Source organism: Gorilla gorilla, chromosome 4, assembly GCF_029281585.2.
Source record: "Gorilla gorilla gorilla isolate KB3781 chromosome 4, NHGRI_mGorGor1-v2.1_pri, whole genome shotgun sequence".
NCBI classification, from domain to species: Eukaryota; Metazoa; Chordata; class Mammalia; order Primates; family Hominidae; genus Gorilla; species Gorilla gorilla.
Window position 1 is genome coordinate 55,453,518 of NC_073228.2, and position 20,135 is coordinate 55,473,652.

General features: G+C 41.3%; 1 protein-coding gene across 7 annotated transcripts in view; it reads right to left on the bottom strand.

The window, feature by feature from the left end:
- Positions 1–20,135, bottom strand: part of TADA2A (transcriptional adaptor 2A) — a 68,545-nt gene that overhangs the window by 17,187 nt on the left and 31,223 nt on the right. For all 7 annotated transcript variants that reach the window (XR_008680167.2, XR_010133816.1, XM_031011312.3 and 4 more), the window contains 2 exons: positions 6,611–6,674; positions 3,059–3,102 (listed from right to left, as the gene is read on the bottom strand). Coding sequence is in view for 5 of the 7 variants with exons in the window: in XM_031011312.3 (XP_030867172.2) it covers positions 3,059–3,102; positions 6,611–6,674 (108 nt within the window). In the remaining 2 variants the exon portion in view is untranslated. The remainder of the gene's footprint in view (positions 1–3,058; positions 3,103–6,610; positions 6,675–20,135) is intronic.

The window sequence follows — 20,135 nt, forward strand, 5'->3', positions numbered from 1 at the left end:
GCCACTGCGCCTGGCCTTTTTATTTTTTATTTTTGAGACAGGGTCTCACTCTGTTTCCCAGGCTGGAGTGCAGTGGCACAATCACAGTTAACTGTAGCCTCAACATCCCAGGCTCAAGATATTCTCTCACCTTAGCCTCCCAAATACCTGGGACTACAGCCACATGCCACCATGCTTGGCTTTTTTATACAGAGATGGGGGTCTCTCTATGTTGCCCAGGCTAGTCTTTAACTCCTAGGGTCAAAATCATTCCTCCCGCCTCAGCCTCCCAAAGTGCTGGGAGCCACCACACCCAGCCTATGACAGCTATTTAAATTAAGTCCTCTTTTTAGGTGAATCTCTTCTCTTGCAGGAGACATTCTTATCCAAAAATTCTAGAAGCTGATTTAAGGAGCAGCCATAGATCATTTAAAAAAACAAACCAACAACAACAAAAAACAAAGCAGAAGAAAATGGAGTAAAGTTTTTAAATTTGAAGAAAAAAAAACCCTGCCTACCATATTAAGGTCAATTGTATATTCAGTATAATGGCAACTGAAAACCTCTGAAACCACACTGCACACACTACTTCTACACTCTCAGAAGCAACAGAGCTTCCCCTCAGCCCTCTAGAAAAAATATAGATAATAGAATAATGAAGCCAAATTGACCTCTATCAGTTGAAAGAAGAATTTATCTAAGAGTCAATGTCTACAAGGAGTAAAGATCAAAAATTAACTGACCTATTATGGAAAACCCGGGAATTCAGATAGAGAACCTACTACTGTGGCTACTAGAACATGACCAATAATTCTGATCCTGAATTATTTTTACGAATCCACAGGTCTTGATAAGGATGGGGTTCACTAGGGAATCTCATACACTGCTAGAAGAAACAAATTAATACAACCATCTTTTGGAAAGCAACTTGGCAGCAGGCATAAATAATTTTTAGTGGTCATAATTTTAGATGTATTAATCCCACTTCTAAAAATCTACCATTAAAAAAATCCTAAATAATGACAAAGCTTTATTCACAAGTTCATCACAGCATTATTTATGTAATGATTAAAAGAAATGAAAACAAGCTAAATACCTAAAGAGAGAAGTTAAGCATATAATTATATCTCTTATATGTACATATACAACATATTCAACTAATAAAGTACATATTATGTAACCTATAAAAACTGATATCCTCAAAACACTACAGTAACTTGAAAAATATGTAACATAAAGTAAAAAAAGGAAATAAGGCCGGCATGGTGGCTCACACCCATAATCCCACCACTCTGGGAGTCCGAGGTGGGCAGACTGCTTGAGTCCAAGCAGCTCAAGACCAGCCTGGACAACATGGCGGAACCCCATCTCTACTAAAAATACAAAAAATTAGCTGGGCATGGTGGCACATGCCTATAATCCCAGCTACTTGGGAGGCTGAGGTGGGAGAATCACCTGAGCCTGGGAGGCGGAGACTGCAGTGAGCTGAGCCACTGCACTCCAGCCTGGACAACTGGAGTGAGGCCCTGTCTCAAAAAATAAATAAATAATAAAGGACCTAAAATGTAACATACTTATGATCATGGCTATATTTTAAAAAAATATAGATTTTCTGTTGCCCAGGCTGGAGTGCAGTGACATGATTATAGCTCACTGCAGCCTTGAACTCCTGGGCTCAAGCGATCCGCTGCCTCAGCCTCCCAAGTAGCTGGGATTATAGGCGCAAGCCACCATGCCTGGCTAGATATTTATTTAGACTAAAAAGACACTTAACCTTGTTGACTGAACCCTACGATGCTATATATTATTAAATAAATATCCCTACAAGAATCTATCAACTGGGATGTTTTACAATAACCACTAGGTTATTGTACAAACCTAACCATTAGGTTATTCTTTATAAAAAAAGAATATTATGACACACAACTATTACAAATATTTTAATACAAACATTGTGATTGTTATTATGACATCATCCTTCTTAGTTGTGGAAGCCTCTATGTTGTGGAAGAAGAAAAAGTACAGGGACTTTTTCTGCCCTGCTTAGGTATCTCTGATATTTAAAATAATAAAGGCCAGGCACGATAGCTCGAGCCTGTAATAAGGAGGCTGAGGTGGGAGGATCACTTGCACCCAGGAGTTCAAGGCTGCAGCAAGATACCATCACACCACCGCACTCCATCCTGGGCAATAGTGCAAGACCCTGTCTCTTAAAAAACAAACAACAACAAAAAACCACAGTAAGGTCAAAGGTGGCATTTATTTTAAAAATCACTATATGTATTTTTATCACCGTCATATAATATTAAATATCATTTATTTTGTCTGTCTACAGACAAAATAAAGATCACTTTCTGTTATTTATCTAAAATATTTTTACAACCTGAAGATTAAGGTTATGTTATGCTTAACACATAGTTGCAAAACATGACTCTATCCAGAAAATTATTCATTAATATTCACACTGTAATTACTATACAAATTTTTAAAAAAGAATTTTAATACAAGTTTTATTGACTACAAATTAATACATTTATTTATTTGCTTGTTTATTTATTTATTTTTGAGACGAAGTCTCACTCTATCGCCCAGGCTGGAGTGCACTGGCGTGATCTCGGCTCACTGCAACCTTTACCTCCTGGGTTCAAGTGATTCTCCTGCCTCAGCCTCCCGAGTAGCTGGGATTGCAGGTGCATGCCGCCATGCCTGGCTAATTTTTTTTTTTTTGTATTTTTAGTAGAGATGGGGTTTCACCATGTTAGCCAGGATGGTCTTGATCTCCTGACCTCGTGATCTGCCCACCTCAGCCTCCCAAAGTGCTGGGGTTACAGGCAAGAGCCACCGCGCCTGGCCCCAAATTAATACTTTTAAACTCTCACTATGGATCAGAATTGCCCTGAAGACTTTTTAAAAATGCAGGTGCTGTGCCTCCAACCACAGAGATTCTTACTTAATTAGTCTGGGGTGATAGCCAGGCTAATATGCAACTTGGATTAAGAACTACAATACATGATTTATTTAAAATTATTCAATAATATTGTAAAAAAATTGTAAAATAAAGAAAACTGCTAATACTTACATTGAAACTTTCTAAGGTTGATTAATCCATGGTCTCTTATAATTCTAGAATGAAAAGCCACAATAATTTGTGCATTAGAATTATTTTCACATTTACTAATGCTTTACACATATAGCTATCATCAGACATAAACATGCTGAGGTGGAATACAATACAGAGGTCCAAAGAAGTCACTCCCACAAATTTCTGCAGGTCAGTGAATCACTAACACAATTTTAGACTCTCAGGCATCACGGGTTTTTCCTCTTGTTGGACATAGTAGACTCTCCATGACTATTTGCTGAACGAATGAATGAATCAATAACCACTCACAAATGCTGAAAAACACATGTCTGTCACTTAAGATGAAACCGAAAAGAATCTCTGTCCATGTCATAAAGTTAATCTATTCAGCTTGTGGAAATAATTGAGAACAGCCATTTTAGAGAAATCTGCTAAAGGGCACCATGATCACATATTCAACATTTACAACTGTGCATTCACACAACACTGGCGGTACTAGAAATAAATATTGTGCATGTTTAATGAAAGGGCATTATAAAACAAAAGATTTGATAGCAACATCAACAACTGAGTTCTACAGTACTCTCTAGCTCGAATTGTGTTTTAAGCAAAAGAGAATTTAAACCAGGCAAAGTTATGTCTTGAATCTGATTTATACCAGAGGTATTCATAACTAGCAATGAAGTTTCTCATAGGAGCAACTGGGTATGCTTCTTCAGCATTTCATGGAAGCTAACTCCAGACATGCAGAGAGTAAGTTTTACTTTAGATAAGGAGTTCCCAACCCCTGGGCCATGGACCAGTTAGGAACCAGGCTGCACAGCAGGTGAGCAGCTTTATCGCCTGAACTCTGCCTCCTGTCAGAGGAGTGGCAGCATTAGATTCTCATAGGAGCGTGATCCCTATTGTGAACTGCTCACGTGGAGGATCTAGGATGTGTGCTCCTTATGAGAATCTAACCAATACCTGATGATCTGAGGTGGAACAGTTTCATCCCAAAACCATTCCTGCCCCCAGCCATCCATGGAAAAACAGTCTTCCATGAAACCACTCCCTGATGCCAAAAAGGTTGAGGACTGCTGCTTTAGATCACATCTTAGTTCCTCCAGAGTGAATCTCAAGTCCCTTTTTTTTCTTTTACTTTTTTTTTTTTAAGAGATGGGGTTTTCCTAGGTTGCCCAGACAGGCCTTGAACTCCTAGGCTCAAGTCATCCTCTCACCTTAGCCTCCCAAGTAGCTAGGACTAGAGGTTCATGCTACCACACCTGGCTTCTCTCCTTTTTATTGCTGAGATATCACTGTGTCTACAGTTAGTAACATCACAGTAAATACATGCCTACACATACATACACACATGCAAACTTATACCCTCTGCATACTCTTCTCTGAGACCAAGAGGTCTGAGATCCATAATTTCTAAGTCTGAATGTATACTTTTTGATATGTTGCAAAGAGAGGAAGAACCAGTATGCCTGAAACTTGTTCAGAATTTCTTTGAAATCCTTTTAGATGAAAGACTTCTCATTAAAAAATGAACAGTTAGAATGAGACCATTTAAAAAGCACAATAGGGCTGGGGGCAGTGGCTCATGCCTGTAATCCCAGCACTTTGGGAGGCTGAGGTGGGCGGATCACCTGAGGCCTGGAGTTTGAGACCAGCCTGGCCAACATGGCGAAACTGTGTCTCTACTAAAAATAAAAAATTAGCCAGGCATGATGGCACGTGCCTGTAGTCCCAGCTACTTGGGAGGCTGAGGCACGATAATTGCTTGAACTCAGGAGGAAGACGCTGCAGTGAGCTGAGATCGCGCCATTACACTCCAGCCTGGGTGACGGAGCAAGACCGTCTCAAAAATAATAATAATAAAATAAAAAATAAAAATAAAATAAAAAAGCCTAACAGGCCGAGTGCAGTGGCTCACACCTGTAATTCCAGCACTCTGGGAGGCCAAGGCAGTAGGATGCCTTGAGTCTAGGAGTTCAGGACCAGCCCAGGCAACATTGTGAGACCCTGTCTCAAAAAAGAAAAAAAAGGTGTTTTTTCTTTTTTGAGACGGAGTCTCACCCTGTCGCCCAGGCTGGAGTGCAGTGGTGTGATCTTGGCTCACTGCAACCTCCGCCTCCCAGGTTCAAGCAATTCTCCTGCCTCAGCCTCCCGAGTAGCTTGGACTACAGGCATGCACCACCACCCCCAGCTAATTTTTGTATTTTTAGTAGAGACAGGGTTTCACCATGTTGGTCAGGCTGGTCTTGAACTCCTGACCTCAGGTGATCCACCAGCCTCGGCCTCCCAAAGTGCTGGGATTACAGGTGTGAGCCACTGCGCCCAGCCTAAAAAAAGAAAAAGGTTTTAAAATTAGCCAAGTGTGGTGGTGCGCACCTGTAGTCCTAACTACTTGGGAGGCTGAGGTGGAAGGATTGTTTGAGCCCAGGAGTTGGAGACTGCAGTGAGCCATGATACTGCCACTGCACTCCAGCCTGGGAGACAGAGTAAGTGTGACACTCTGTCTCTTATTTAACAAAAAAAAAAAAGGTTGAACACGGTGGCTCACGCCTGTAATCCCAGCACTTTGGGAGGCAGAGGGGGATGGATCACTTAAGGTGGGGAGTTCAAGACCAGCCTGGACAACATGGCAAAACTCCATCTCTATTAAAAATGCAAAAATTAGCCAGGCGTGGTGGTGCACACCTATAGTCCCAGCCACTTGGGAGGCTGAGGCTGGAGAATCACATGAACCCAGGAGGAAGAGCTTGCAGTGAGCTGAGATCACGCCACTGCACTCCAGCCTGGGTGACAGAACGAGACTCCATCTCAAAAAAAAAAGACAAAAGCAAGAATGATTCACAAATATTAAAAAAAAAAAAAGTGTAACAATACTGTCTTGATGCCTTTATTTTATCTTGTTCTTTTACTTCAAAGAGCTTAAAACAGTGTACCCATATTATTCATTGTTCATCATAACGTCAATAAAGGATAAGGACAGAGGATATAAAAATAACACAGGAATTACTATCCTCAATTGAGAGAAGGAAAAATTGAGGTCTAAGGAGGGTAAGAGTCTTCTCCAAGGTCAAAAGATGTGTCACAAGTGGAGCATTCTCTCATGGACTATATGTGATCAATCACTCAAAGCTGAGGCCAGGCACAGTGGCTCAAGCCTGCAATCCTAACACTTTGGGAGCTGAGGAGGGAGGATCACTTAAGTCCAAGAGTTTGAGACCAGCCTGGCCAACATAGCAAAACCCCGTATCTACAAAAAATACAAAAAATTAGCCAGGCATGGTGGCGCACTGCTGTAGTCCCACATGCTCAGGAGGCTGAGGTGGGAGAATCAATTGAGCCTGAGAGGTTGAGGCTGCAGTGAGCCATTATTGTGCTGCTGCTCTCCAGCCTGGGCAACAGAGTGAGACCTTGTCTCTCTCACAGACACACACACACACACACACACACACACACACACACACACACACACACACACACACACACACACACACACACAAAACAATAATCCAAAGCTGAAAGGAGACCAGGATGGTTTTTTATACTTACTTTTTTCGTCTTTGTCTCTCCTTTAACCTGGAATGATAGATGTCTACCACAGCCATCTTCAGAGCTACAAATAAATTCATACATATACTATATATATATATCATATATATATTATATAATATAAATAAAACCAAGACAAAAATAAATCTTTTACCCAAACTTTGAACCTCATATTGCTAATTACTCCACACTCACTAGTCTAGAAAACATAAAAATATTCCAGCATAATGAATTTGTCTATCAATAAGTTATTTTTCCGCTATTTATATATCTTATGGCATTACTCAGATTATAAATTCTGCTTTCTGCAGTCAGAAAAATGAATAAGATCATGTCCTTTGCCAGGACATGAATGGAGCTAGAGGCCATTATCCTTAGCAAACTAACACAGGAACAGAAAACCAAATACCACATGTTCTCACTTATAAGCGGGAGCTAAATGATGAGAACACATGGACACATAGAGGGGAACAACACACACTAGGGCCTATCAGAGGGTGGAGGGTGGGAGGAGGGAGAGGATCAGGAAAAATAACTAATGGGTACCAGGCTTAATACCTGGATGACGCAATAATCTGTATAACAAACCCTATGATACAAGTTTACCTATGCAATATACCTGCATATGTACCCCTGAATTTAAAATAAAAGTTAAAAAAAATTCTCCTATTAAACACCTTTTTTGGACATTGTTATGTATCTATTACTACATACAGTGAATATCTGATCTTTGGTAATACATGGGCTAGAAATTGCATCAGAGTACTCATAAGAATGAATATTGGGCTGGGCGTGGTGGTTCACACCTGTAATCCCAGCACTTTGGGAGGCTGAGACAGGCGAATCACCTGAGGTCAGGAGTTCAAGACCAGCCTGGCCAACACGGTGAAACCCATCTCTATAAAAATACAAAAATTAGCTGGGCATGATAGCAGTTACCTGTAATCCCAGCTACTCGGGAGGCTGAGGTGGGAGAATCGTTCAAAGCCAGGAGGTGAGGTTGCAGTGAGCCAAGATCATGCCACTACACTCCAGCCTGGGGCAACAGAGTGAGACTCGTCTCAAAAAAAAAAAAAAGAATTAATGTTGGTTGGGCACAGTGGCTCACACCTGTAATCCCAGCACTTTGTAAGACTGAAATGGATGGATCACTTGAGGTCAGGAGTTCAAGATCAGCCTGGCCAATATGGTGAAACCATGTGTTTACTAAAAATACAAATATTGGCTGGGCGTGGTGGCAAGTGCCTGTAGTCCCAGCTACTCGGGAGGCTGAGGCAGGACAGTTGCTTGAACCTGGGAAGCAGAGGTTGCAGTGAGCCGAGATGGCGCCACTACATTCCAGCCAGGGCACTGCTGCAAGACTCCGTCTTAAAAAAAAAAAAAAAAATGAATAATGATTGTGGTCATAACTGCACAGGAGTAACAGACAATGTCAAGGCAAGACTAATGTGAATAAAGGTACAGTGTAGAGACTAATGTGAATAAAGGTACAGTGTAGACATTTTCCCAGAGTAGGAGTTTTCAGTTGGGGAGCAGCAACTGTTTAGAGTGTAGAGTTTTGCATTCTGTAGTGAAAAGTTCCATCAAGTACCCTAACCAGTGTAAAAGCCCTGCTTGGTTTCCTGGGACCCAATCCTTTCCTGGCTTTAGTCTCATGTTAAAGACAGAGGGAAGAAGGAGGAAAGAGGCTGTAAATAGTAAAAGTTTTAATCGTGTAATAGTTCTGATTCTTTCTTTCCCTAGCCACTCTTTCCATCTTCAGAGTTCCAAAGATTCTGTTCTAATTTCTTTTTACCCCTCACCTTAGTCCTATAAATTCCTCTACTTCTACGGGTCCAAGTACCATCAAAATGCATAATTTCAAACTCGATATCTATTTTAAGCTCCAGTTCCTACTGCACATAATTTACTCACATGCCCTTCAGTTAAAACTTATATTCTACCCCTTTCCTATCCTCTAAAACTCCTATATTGGATAACTGCATCAGAGTAAAGATAGCTATCCAAGACAGAACTCAATCTGGATTCTTCCTCCTTCTCCTCCATAGTCGATGAGTCTTAGCCACACTGCACTTAACACTTACATCTCTCAAATTCATCCCTTCATCCCTAATCCTATTCCCTAGCTCAGGCATCTTGTCTCTCCTGTCATCTTCATGCTATCTTGTAGGAGAGGCATCATTACTCACTTATTGACTTCATTCTTGCCTTACTGTAACTCACCTCTTCCAAATGGTACTTGAGAAATATTTTAAAGCACAATGTAATGGTGTAATTCCCTTGCTTATAATTCTTCAGTGGCTTCCCATCCACGTACAGTTCAAACTCTTGCATGTTACACAAGACTATTTATTGTCTTGATTATGCTTACCTTTCCACTCATTTCTTTTTTTGGGATGGAGTCTCGCTCTGTTGCCCAGGCTGGAGTGCAGGGGCGCTTGGCTCACTGCAACCTCTGCCTCCCGGGTTCAAGGGATTCTCCTGCCTCAGTCTCCCAAGTAGCTGGGATTACAGGTGTGCGCCACCATGCCTGGCTAATTTTTGTATTTTTAGTAGAGACAGGGCTTCGCCATATTGGCCAGGCTGGTCTTAAACTCCTAACCTCAAGTAATCCACCCACTTTGGCCTCCCGAAGTGCTGGAATTACAGGCGTGAACTACTGCACCCGGCCCCATTCTTGTTTCCTATCACTCCCGCATATGCCCTATACACCATGCATACAAAACAAATGGCCCAAGATCACACAGCTGTTAAGTACAGAGCAGGGATCCAAAAATAAGCAGTCTGGTTCCAGAGTATTAAGTAGGAAAAACACTGAAACTGTCTAAATGTTTACTTTCTCTGTGTTTATGCTATATTCTAAATCTGCCTTAATTGAAAATGAACTGTGTATTTTAAAAAACCTCGTAAGCGGCCAGGCGCAGTGGCTCATGCCTCTGATCCCAGCACTTTGGGAGGCCGAGGCAGGTGGATCACAAGGTCAGGAGCTCAAGACCATCCTGGCTAACATGGTGAAACCCCATCTCTACTAAAAACATAAAAAATTAGCCTGGCATGGTGGCGGGCGCCTGTAGTCCCAGCTACTCAGGAGGCTGAGGGAGCAGAATGGCCTGAACCTGGGAGGCAGAGCTTGCAGTGAACCGAGATCACGCCACTGCACTCCAGCCTGGGCGACAGAGTGAGATTCCGTCTCAAAAAAAAAAAAACAAAAACAAAAAAAAACCAAACAAACTTCAGAAGCAAAAAACTCCCACAGGATTTTTTTTTTTTTTTTTTTTTTTTTTTTTTTTTTTTTTTAATAACCAGAAGACCTCTAGGGTTAAAAAATGAATGCCAGATAGTAACAACACTAGAAGAAAATATGAGTAATGCAAAACTTGGCACTATGCTACATTAAACCTTTCTTCTCACTTATGGATCCTGAAAGCACCTTGAGATTGAATGATTGCAATAGAATCTGAAATTTTCTTAATAAGTTATCAATTAAGCTTTGTGTAAGTTGAGAGTTTGGTGTTTTTTGTTTTAATTACTGAATGTATTTGTGGAAGAGGCTCTATAGCACAACATAACCTGCCACGTGTCCTCTGAAAAACTAAAATACGTTATTCAAATGTTAGGTAATATAATTTATATTTTTCTACAGTCCAATCTTTAAGAATCTGATCTGCCAACTTGGTGTTTTGAACCACCTCGGGGAGCTGATACTTTCACAGGCTTCACCATCTTTTGTGTAGATGCTGCCTTAGCAGCAGCCATTGCGGTCTTTTTAGATGCTAGCTTAGCCTTTTTTGCTTCCTTAGCAGCCCTGCTAGCTTGTTTTCATTGAGCCTTTTTAACTTCATGTTTCTCATTCCTCTTGGCCACTATATTAGCAAGAGATGCACCAGTAACGGCCTTCTGGAATTTGACTGCTCAGCAGGTTCTTTTCTTTTGAATTTCTTCCAAGTGTCCCTTTTTTATGCTTTCTTCTGTAGAGGACCAGTTTATTTGCTGAGGATTCCTTAGAAAGGAATGCCCTTGGCCAGACACAGTGGCTCACGCCCGTAATCCCAGCACTTTGGGAGGCCGAGGCAGGTGGATCATGAGGTCAGGAGTTCAAGACCAGCCTGGCCAACAAGGTGAAACCCTGTCTCTACTAAAAATACAAAAATTAGCTGGACGTGGTAGCAGGCGCCTGTAATCCCAGCTACTCAGGAGGCTGAGGCAGAGAATTGCTTGAACCCGGGAGGTGGAGATGGCAGTAAGCCGAGATCACGCCACTGCACTCCAGCCTGGGCAACAGAGCAAGACTCCAAAAAAAAAAAAAGAAAGAAAGAAAGAAAGAAAGTAATGCCCTCGCATTTTGCACTAAGGAACTGGAAAACCTTCCCATCGGTCCTGGCATAGCGCCTCTTGTGTCTGGGTTAGATCTTGTACCTGCTGAAACTGCATAGCTCAACTTTCAGGGCAGAAGCTCCAGAGGCTCAATGTTAGGTAATTTCTAATAACACACCAACCTTTGTAACAAAGAATTTGGCTACGTATTAGAATCAGTTCTTTCAGCCAGGCACGATGGCTCACGCCTGTAATCCCAGCACTTTGGGAGGCCGAGGCGGGTGGATCACCTGAGGTCAAGGAGTTCAAGACCAGCCTGGCCAACATGGTGAAACCCTGTCTCTACTAAAAAATACAAAAAATTAGCTGGGTGTGGTAGCGGACACCTGTAATCCCAGCTACTCAGGAGGCTGAGGCAGGAGAATCTCTTGAACCCAGAAGGCAGAGGTTGCAGTGAGCCGAGATCACACCACTGCACTCCAGCCTGGGCAACAAGAGTAAAACTCTGTCTCAAAAAAAAAAAAAAAAAAAAAAATCAGTTATTTCAAGGTAGTAAGCTTCAATCCAAAATAGAGCCTAGAGCCTCTGGAATGCTGATTAACTCTGCAGAGTAATACAATCTCATTCCTCATCCAAAGAATGTGAGATCCAAGTTCCAGTTTAGCCCATGAGGGCAATGAGTCAACACATTATTTACATGTTCTACTACAGTAAGTTTTAAACTGTATGTTCAAATAAAATCTTATTTGGAACAGATAAGTCAGATCTGCTCTAGCTGAACCCCTTCTGCCTGTTCTAGCTCCAGCTGCCTTTCCCAGAAGTAGTCCCTGAAGGTGCCTCCATGAAACAACTGGAAGCCACACTTCTGCTGGAAGTAGATGTTAGGGTAGAAAAAAAGTGGGACCAATCAAGTAAAAGAACAGAATACGATGGCTCATTAGAATCAATAATTTCTTTTATTACATGAAAGCAAACAAAAATTGAGCAATGTACAATGCGGATGCACTGTTAATAACCCTGATAATAGAGATAAATTCTGATACCACATACTGACTCATTACTGTGCATCTCACTGCTACCTGCCCTTAAGATACTCTCTTTTTCTTTTCTCTCTCTCTCTACATGTTCTCATCTGAAGGATATTCTTAGACTGGAAAGTTCAATACCAAAATCTTACATGCTGGGCTATGAGCAGATGTCCTATATATATGTATGTAACTTCAATCACTGGGAGATGTCCAGGAGTACTTTATCCAGGTCATTCTCCCTTGGGTCTGAGATAAAAATAACCTAAGTCCTATCTGGATAATCTGAAGAGGTGAGGAAATGCAGTATTTTTAAAAGTTTAGGGTAAAAAAGAAAAATTAACTACCATGGATTCTTTTTGTTCATTTCTAACAAGTTCAAATATTTAAACATTGGTTTACTTTTCCTTATCCTGCCCACAAACTAAAAATAATTCAATACTGTCAGGTCCAAGATTTAAGGCAATAGTTTTCAAACTCTTTTTTTTTTAGGTAGCAGAACTCTTTCTACAAATGAAATATTTCTTGATTTATAGGGTTGTTACATATAAAAGTCCAGATATCATAGAATGCCTATACCTGTCACTGTTTTATAACACAGTTGCTGTGGAATGATGGGCTTTAGAATGTTATGCTGGTGGAGATGCACTTTACAAGCCTATGTGGTAGAAGTGGTGGGTAGAAACAAGGATAGGAAGTGCCTCTGACATATAGTATAACCAAATACAAGTTTTATAGTGGACTCTATCTCTTAAGAGAAAGGAAGGATTAGGAAGTCAACAGTTAAAGCCAGAAAGGGAAACAAATACAATAATGACAGCTAAAACACACTGAGTACTTACCATATTTCAGGATCTTTTTTTTTGAGATGGAGTCTCGCTCTGTCTCCCAGGCTGGAGTGCAGTGGCATGATCTCAGCTCACTGCAACCTCCACCTCCCAGGTTCAAGCCATTCTCCTGCCTCAGCCTCCCAAGTAACTGGGATTACAGGTGCACGTCACCATACCCAGCTAATTTTTGTATTTTTAGTAGAGATGAGGTTTCGCCACAATGGCCAGGATGGTCTGCAACTCCTGACCTCAAGTGATCCACCGCCTTGGCCTCCCAAAGTGCTGGGAATACAGGTGTGAGCCATCGCGCCTGGCCATATTTCAAGATCTTTATAAGCCTTATCTCATTTATCTACTCAGTAAGATGAATTTAATAGGAAAGAAAATGTCTTGAAGAGCCAGTAAAATTACTGCTAATTTTAACAAAACATTTTTGTGATTTATTTTTTATTTTTGAGACAGTTTTGCTCTTGTCGCCCAGGCTGGAGTGCAACAGCGCAGTCTTGGCTCACTGCAACCTCTGTCTCCCAGGCTCAAGCAATTCTTCTGTCCCTGCCTCCCAAGTAGCTGGGATTACAGGTGCCCACCACCATGTCTGGCTAATTTTTGTATTTTTAGTAGAGACGGAGTTTCACCGTGTTGGCCAGGCTGATCTCAAACTCCTGACCTCAGGTGATCTGCCCGTCTTGGCCTCCCAAAGTGCTGGGATTACAGGCGTGAGCCACTGCGCCAGGCCCATTTCTGCAATTTTTGTAAGATACAACATGCCATGTTGTTTTCTGAGATTTGTGTGGGAGTGATTTAATTTTTAAAAAAGGCCAGGCATGGTGGCTCACACCTGTAATCCCAGCACTTTGAGAAACTGAGGTGGGCAGATGGCTTGAGCTTAGGAGTTCGAGACCAGCCTGGGCAACATAGTGAAACCCTGTCTCTACAAAAATGTACCAAAAATATAGCCAGACATGGTGGTATGTGCCTGTAGTCCCAGCTACTTGGGAGGCTGAGGTGGGAGGATCGCTATAGCCTGGGAGGTAGAGGCTGTGGTGAGCTAAGATTGCACCACTGCACTCCAACCTGGGCTACAGAGGGCGTCTCAAAAAAAAAAAAAAAAAGCCAAAAAACAAAAAAACCTGTAATCCCAGACTTTGGGAGGCTGAGGTGGGAGGATCGCTTGAGGCCAGGAGTTTTGAGACCAGCCTGGGCAACACATTGAGATTCTGTCTCTACAAAAATTTTTTTTATAAATTAGCCAAGTGTGGTGGCGTGTGCCTGTTGTCCTAGCTACTTGTGAGGCTGAGGCAGAAGGATCATTTGAGCCCAGGAATTCAAGGCTACAGTGAGCTAAAGATTGTACCACTGCATTCCATCCTGGGCAACAGAATGAGACTCTGTTTCTTTAAAAAAAAAAAAAAAAAAAGCCTCTGAATAAATACTGCTGATAATTGGTACTACAGTTTGATCACTTCAGTAGTTTAAACTTGTACAACTGGCTCTGGAGAACAAAAGGAAGAAAAGAAACACATAGGAGCAAATGGGAGGAGAACTGGAATTCTCCCAGATAAAAATTCATATTTGAAGCTATCTCTGAGCACACTCAGCAGCAACTGAATACAATATCTTAACTGTATGAATAACCTAGGGAGGACAACAGCACAGCAGGCAGAACAGAAATGAGAAGGCAGAATCTACAAGAATGAGAATCACTTGCTCACAGTCTACTTAAAGCAGCTGGAAGCTGCAGTATAAGCTAGCAAACAGAGAACCAGAGATCATTAAAAATAAACAAACAAACCAAAATCACCTGTAATTTGTCCATTGATAGAAGGCCCCTGAAATCTCAGCTTTGGGGGAAGCACAGTCTCCCTGTGATTACACTGGAGAATGATAAAGTTTCCAAACGGCTAGCCTTAAAATATTTCAAGAAGTGGGCAGAAGTCAGAGGCAGCTCCTTCCCACTGCAATGTATTTCTAACATTGTTCAAAATAGCTAACAACATGTTTCTGTTTTCTTGACAGAAGGCACTTACTGCTTGCTTGGCAAGAAAACCAACTCAGAGGCCTTAACTGCAGGGAGGCCAATCAAAATCCCTAATGCAACCAAACAAGTAGAAACCTGTGACACAGGTATTCCCCAGAAGCAACACTATTTAAGTCATTTCCCCCCAAGCTTTTGGCCAAGATGCACACAAATAATTTTGTGAAGGGAAGATCATGTGATCTAATGGCTAAAGTCAGCAACCAGGAAGCATTAGGCCAAGCTTATCCAACCTGTCGCTTGTGAGTCACATGCAGCCCAGGACGGCTTTGAATGCAACCCAATACAAATTCGTAAACTTTTTTAAGACATTATGAGTTTGTTTTTTATTCCTTAGCTCATCAGCTATCGTTAATGTATTTTATGTGTGGCCCAGGACACTTCTTCTTCCAATGTGGGCCAGTGAAGCCAAAAGATTGACACCCCTGGATTAGGCAAATTACTTAACTTCTTTGTCTGCTTCCCTGAACGTAAAACAGGAAAATATCTATTCCTCAGGAATGTGTTGAAGCTATAGAAGATAACAAATGTGAAACCTCACAAAAATGAAACAGCAACAAACATTCAAGGTTGAGCCTGGGCAACATAGTGAGACCCTGTCTCTACAAAAAAATTTTAAAAATTAGCCAGGTGTGATGGTGCACGCCTGGAGTCCCAGCTACTCAGGTAGCTGAGGTGGGAGGATAGTTTGAGCCCAGGAGGTTGAGGCTGCACTGAGCCATGATTGTGCCACTGCACTCCAGCATGGGCAACAGGGCGTGACCCTGTCTCAAAAAAAAAAAAAAAAAAAAATCAAGATTGTAAAGACAGTTAAGTATTGTACAATATTAAGAACACAGACTTGGGGATGACTCTACCTCTTGCTGGCTGTATGATCTCAGGCAAGTTATCTAACCTTTCTTTGCTTCAATGTCCTCATCCACAAAAATGAGGATAATAATAATATGCAACTCATAAGGTTTTGAGGATTAAATGACTTAATATATATGAAGGGCTTAGAATGGTAACTAATAGTAAATGCTATATGTATTAGCAATTATCACTGATAGTATTCATGTCTAAAATATCCTATGTATAAAACAGTGAAATCAGGCCGGGCGCAGTGGCTCACACCTGTAATCCCAGCACTTTGGGAGGCTTAGGCGGGTGGACCACGAGGTCAGGAGATCGAGACCATCCTGGCTAACATGGTGAAACCCCGTCTCTACTAAAAAATACAAAAAATTAGCCAGGCGTGGTGGCGGGTGCCTGTATTCCCAGCTACTCGGGAGGCTGAGGCAGGAGAATAGCGTGAACCCGGGAGGCGGAGCTTGCAGTGAGCCAAGATCGTGCCACTGCACTCCAGCCGGGGCGATAGAGCGAGACTCCGTCTCAAAAAAAATAAAAAAAAAAAACAGTGAAATCACTATAAGTGAAAGGAACTGCCAGTAGGTGAATATACAGAGACCAGGCTGGACCTCTGCTCTACTAATTGTTAAAGGATTTAAAGGCTAATAATATGTGCCAAAGAAATACAATTTGAAAAATACAGTGGGAGGTGAAGGGGTCCACAGATCCAAGCCTAGGAGAGAAAACTTTCTAAAATTACCTTTCCAGAACAGAGGGAGAAGAAACTGTGAACTGTACTAAGGTGCAACCCTGAGAAGTACTGGAAACACAGACCCAACACATAGGAGGAGCTCATGATATCTCTTGCTTGCCTGGGTTATGGGGCAACAATGACTTAGAAGACATTACAACCAGGACTTTAGGATCCTGAGAAACTCAGGGAAAGAGTACTCTAAAAATTTAGGAAGAATTTTTACAAATGAAAGGAGATGGGGAAAGAGATGGCAGCAAGAAGGAACTACACTAAGCATGTGCATTGAGATCTCACAACATACATGAGACAAGACAGTTCTAAGATATGAGTCTTCTCTATCTCTCTTTCTGAACCAAACATTTCTGCTTATTTCAATAAAATATGAGTAAGTACCAATTAGGGATCACGGAACTTCCTTATTTTTCCTTGGATACTGCTTCACTTGCAGTATACATTTGAAATACATTCTGAAAGCCTTCTGGTATGGCTGCAATACAATTATCCCTCCATTGTGTCCCAGGTCTCTATAATGAACCATGCAAACCAAATTTATTAAACAAATTCCATGATTCAAGGCAGAAATCTTTGTGTGGGTGAGGAAAAGGTCTTGGTGGCATCAGCCAATATTCTGGATAGGTTCTAAATACAAAACCCAGCCAAAAGTCTGCAACCTTCCAGTAGTTCTAAATGAGGAACCATAAAAATAATGTTGTTAATGCTCAGTAATATTAAGAGCATAATGGTATAATGGAATGGTAACAACACAAATCTGAATTATGTACCATGTTTCATTAGAGACATTTACACTCTGACTAATCAGTGTCACCTCTTCTTTAATGGCAGAGGACATAAAGAAACAGCAAGCAAGATTCCAAGCACTTACTCATGATTATACCATGACTCAGAAGCAAGCCAGAGGCTGAATCAGTGTCCTGATTTCCACAAAATCTGTGCCCCTCTAACTGTTCCAGGTGTGCTTATAAAGCCCCTTTTCATTCCTTCCTGACTTTCCATGGGCTCCTAGTGCACTTCACTGAGTGTTCTGCGAGTGACAGCTCAGGGACAATATGCCCCGGGACATGGGTCATGCTGCCACAGGAGCTGCTGTAAAGACTCAAAGCTGTAAACAAAATACCTCTCTGTGGCATGAGCAAGTCATTCCTTTGGTCTGTAGTGCTGACAAGCTTCTTTAAACTGTTATCACCTTTTTTATTTTTTAGAGGTGGGGGTCTCACTTTGTTGTCCAGGCTGACCTTGAACTCCTGGGCTCAAGAAATCCTCCCACTTTGGCCTCCCAAAGTGTTAGGATTACAGGTGTGAGCCAAGCATACCCAAATCTGAAGTGTTATCATCTTTTTAAAAGCATTCATTTAGGGCCGGACGCGGTGGCTAACCCCTGTAATCCCAGCACTTTGGGAGGCAGAGGTGGGCAGATCAGTTGAGGCCAAGAGTTTGAGACCAGCCTTGCAAACATGGCAAAACCCTGTCTCTACTAAAAATATAAAAATTAGCTGGGCATGGTGGCGCTAATCCCAGCTATGCCAGAGGCTGAGGCACGAGAATCGCTTGAGCCTGGGAGGCAGAAGTTGCAGTGAGCCAAGATCACGCCACTGAGCTCCAGCCTGGGTAACAAGGTGAGAGTCTGTCACAAAAAAAAATAAAAAATAAAAGCACTCATCTAAACATCTTACAGTTTACTATGGGGCAGAGGGAAAGAATTATTATTTATGTTGTGTTAAAGCTACTATGTATAAAGATTAATAACATAAGTTCCAGTTATAGCTCAAATGAAAATCAATAATTTACAGGGCTATAGAAACTTCAGGGAGAGTACAAATACCTAAAGTATGTTATGGGTTTGAAAAGCTAACTGAACTATAAATTGCTGATCAATCAGTTGCTTCTGTTTCTTTTTATCCCCACTTAATTACAAAAAGGACCCCAAGTGAACCAGAAGGAACTACAAGTCCTGCTCCCATGAAGAATGAAGAATGAAATTAAACACCGACCATTACTACAGTTTTCTTAATAATGTTGAGAAGTATGAATGAAGACCTTGGATTAGGCTCTAGAGAAGTGATTCACCAAGTCAAGCCATTATTAATACTATAGATGTTGACTTCAAAATTCTGTAAAAAATAAATATATAGGTAAAAATAAAAAGCAGGGAGGAGGAGGAGGAAAAACAATAATAATATTTTAAAAATTTGTTTCAAAGGTTTCTTTTTTAGAGACAGGGTCTCACTGTGTTGCCCAGGCTGGTCTTGAACTCTCGGCCTCAAGTGATCAGCCAGCCTCGGCCTCCCAAAGTGCTAGGATTATAGGTGTGACCCACCATGCCCAGCCAAAAATTTGGTATTTTTGAGCAGAATCTAAAAGAATGATATTTATGAAGCTGCCCCTTTTGCGCAGAGTAGTCTGGCGTTCTATAAGAAAGATACAAGCCAGAAAACAATACCATTTTAATTAAAGCTGGTGTCTATGAATGGCAGTCTGCATACTACCTTCAAAGGGAACACCACAAGAGGTGAGAAAAGATAACATGAGTCACTGGGATTGACGAGACTGACATGGAAGACTGAACAAATACAATGGATTTAGTTAACGCTAAAGTAGTTTGCTTTCAAGCTTTCCTCTTTTAGTTCAATCTGCGTCACTTTGACTTTCCTTAAAGTTGTGTGGGAGAAAAGGAGGAATAAAATTTTGCCAAAAAAAAAAAAACCCCAAAAAAAAAACCCACCGCTCAAGAAATGTGTAGAGAAAAATTTCTTAAGGTAAAATTTTTAGGAAGACTATTTCTTTATCTTAGATCTGGTATAACAAATATCCAGGTAGCTCTTCTATGGAGAGAAAAGAATCAAGTTCCCCTTCTAGGGACAGTGTACCAGTCCATGCAATATGAAAACTTGATTTATAATTTAACAAGTATACTCTACTTGTCTTTCCTGCCTGGAATGTAAATTTAACAGAAATCATGAAGATGCTCTTTGGGAAATACAGATTCCAATAGAGAATTACTGATCTACTGTATCATATTCAATTCTGAACTAAAATTTAAAAAAAAAAGTATTGGGTATTATGTAGTATTAGTATATATTAGTATGTAGTTCACTGAAAATGGAAAGAAGGAAAAAAGGGACTCAAAGTCTAACTATCTACTCTTAACAGCTCTTTGGCATTCACCACGTAAGTTTTAGGAAAAGTTAACATAAACCCTTAGAGGGCTAATCAATGATTAGAATTCAGCAATGCTGGGGCAGGCGTGGTGGTTCACGCCTGTAATCCCAGCACTTTGGGAAGCTGAGGCGGGCAGATCACTTGAGGTTAGGAGTTGCAGACCAGCCCGGCCAACATGGCGAAACCCCATCTCTAATAAAAAAAAAATTAGCTGGGCATGGTGGCAAATACCTGTAATCCCAGCTACTTGGGAGGCTGAGGCAGGAGAATCGCTTGAACCTGGGAGACAGAGGTTGCAGTGAGCCGAGATCGCGCCACTGCACTCCAGCCTGTGCAACAGAGTGAGACTCCGTCTCAAAAACAAACATAAAAAAGAATCCAGCAGTGTTGAAAATTCAACAGTCCTGAGAAACAAGAAATTCCCCATTTGGGCCTAAAAACTCTTGAGGAATTTCCATTCTTTTTCCTTGCTAGGGGAAATTTCGGGTAACAAAATATAGTGAACATTTAGTGTTAGCAGTTGCTAATGAAGTCCCAAGAATTCAGACTGATTCCCTTCCTT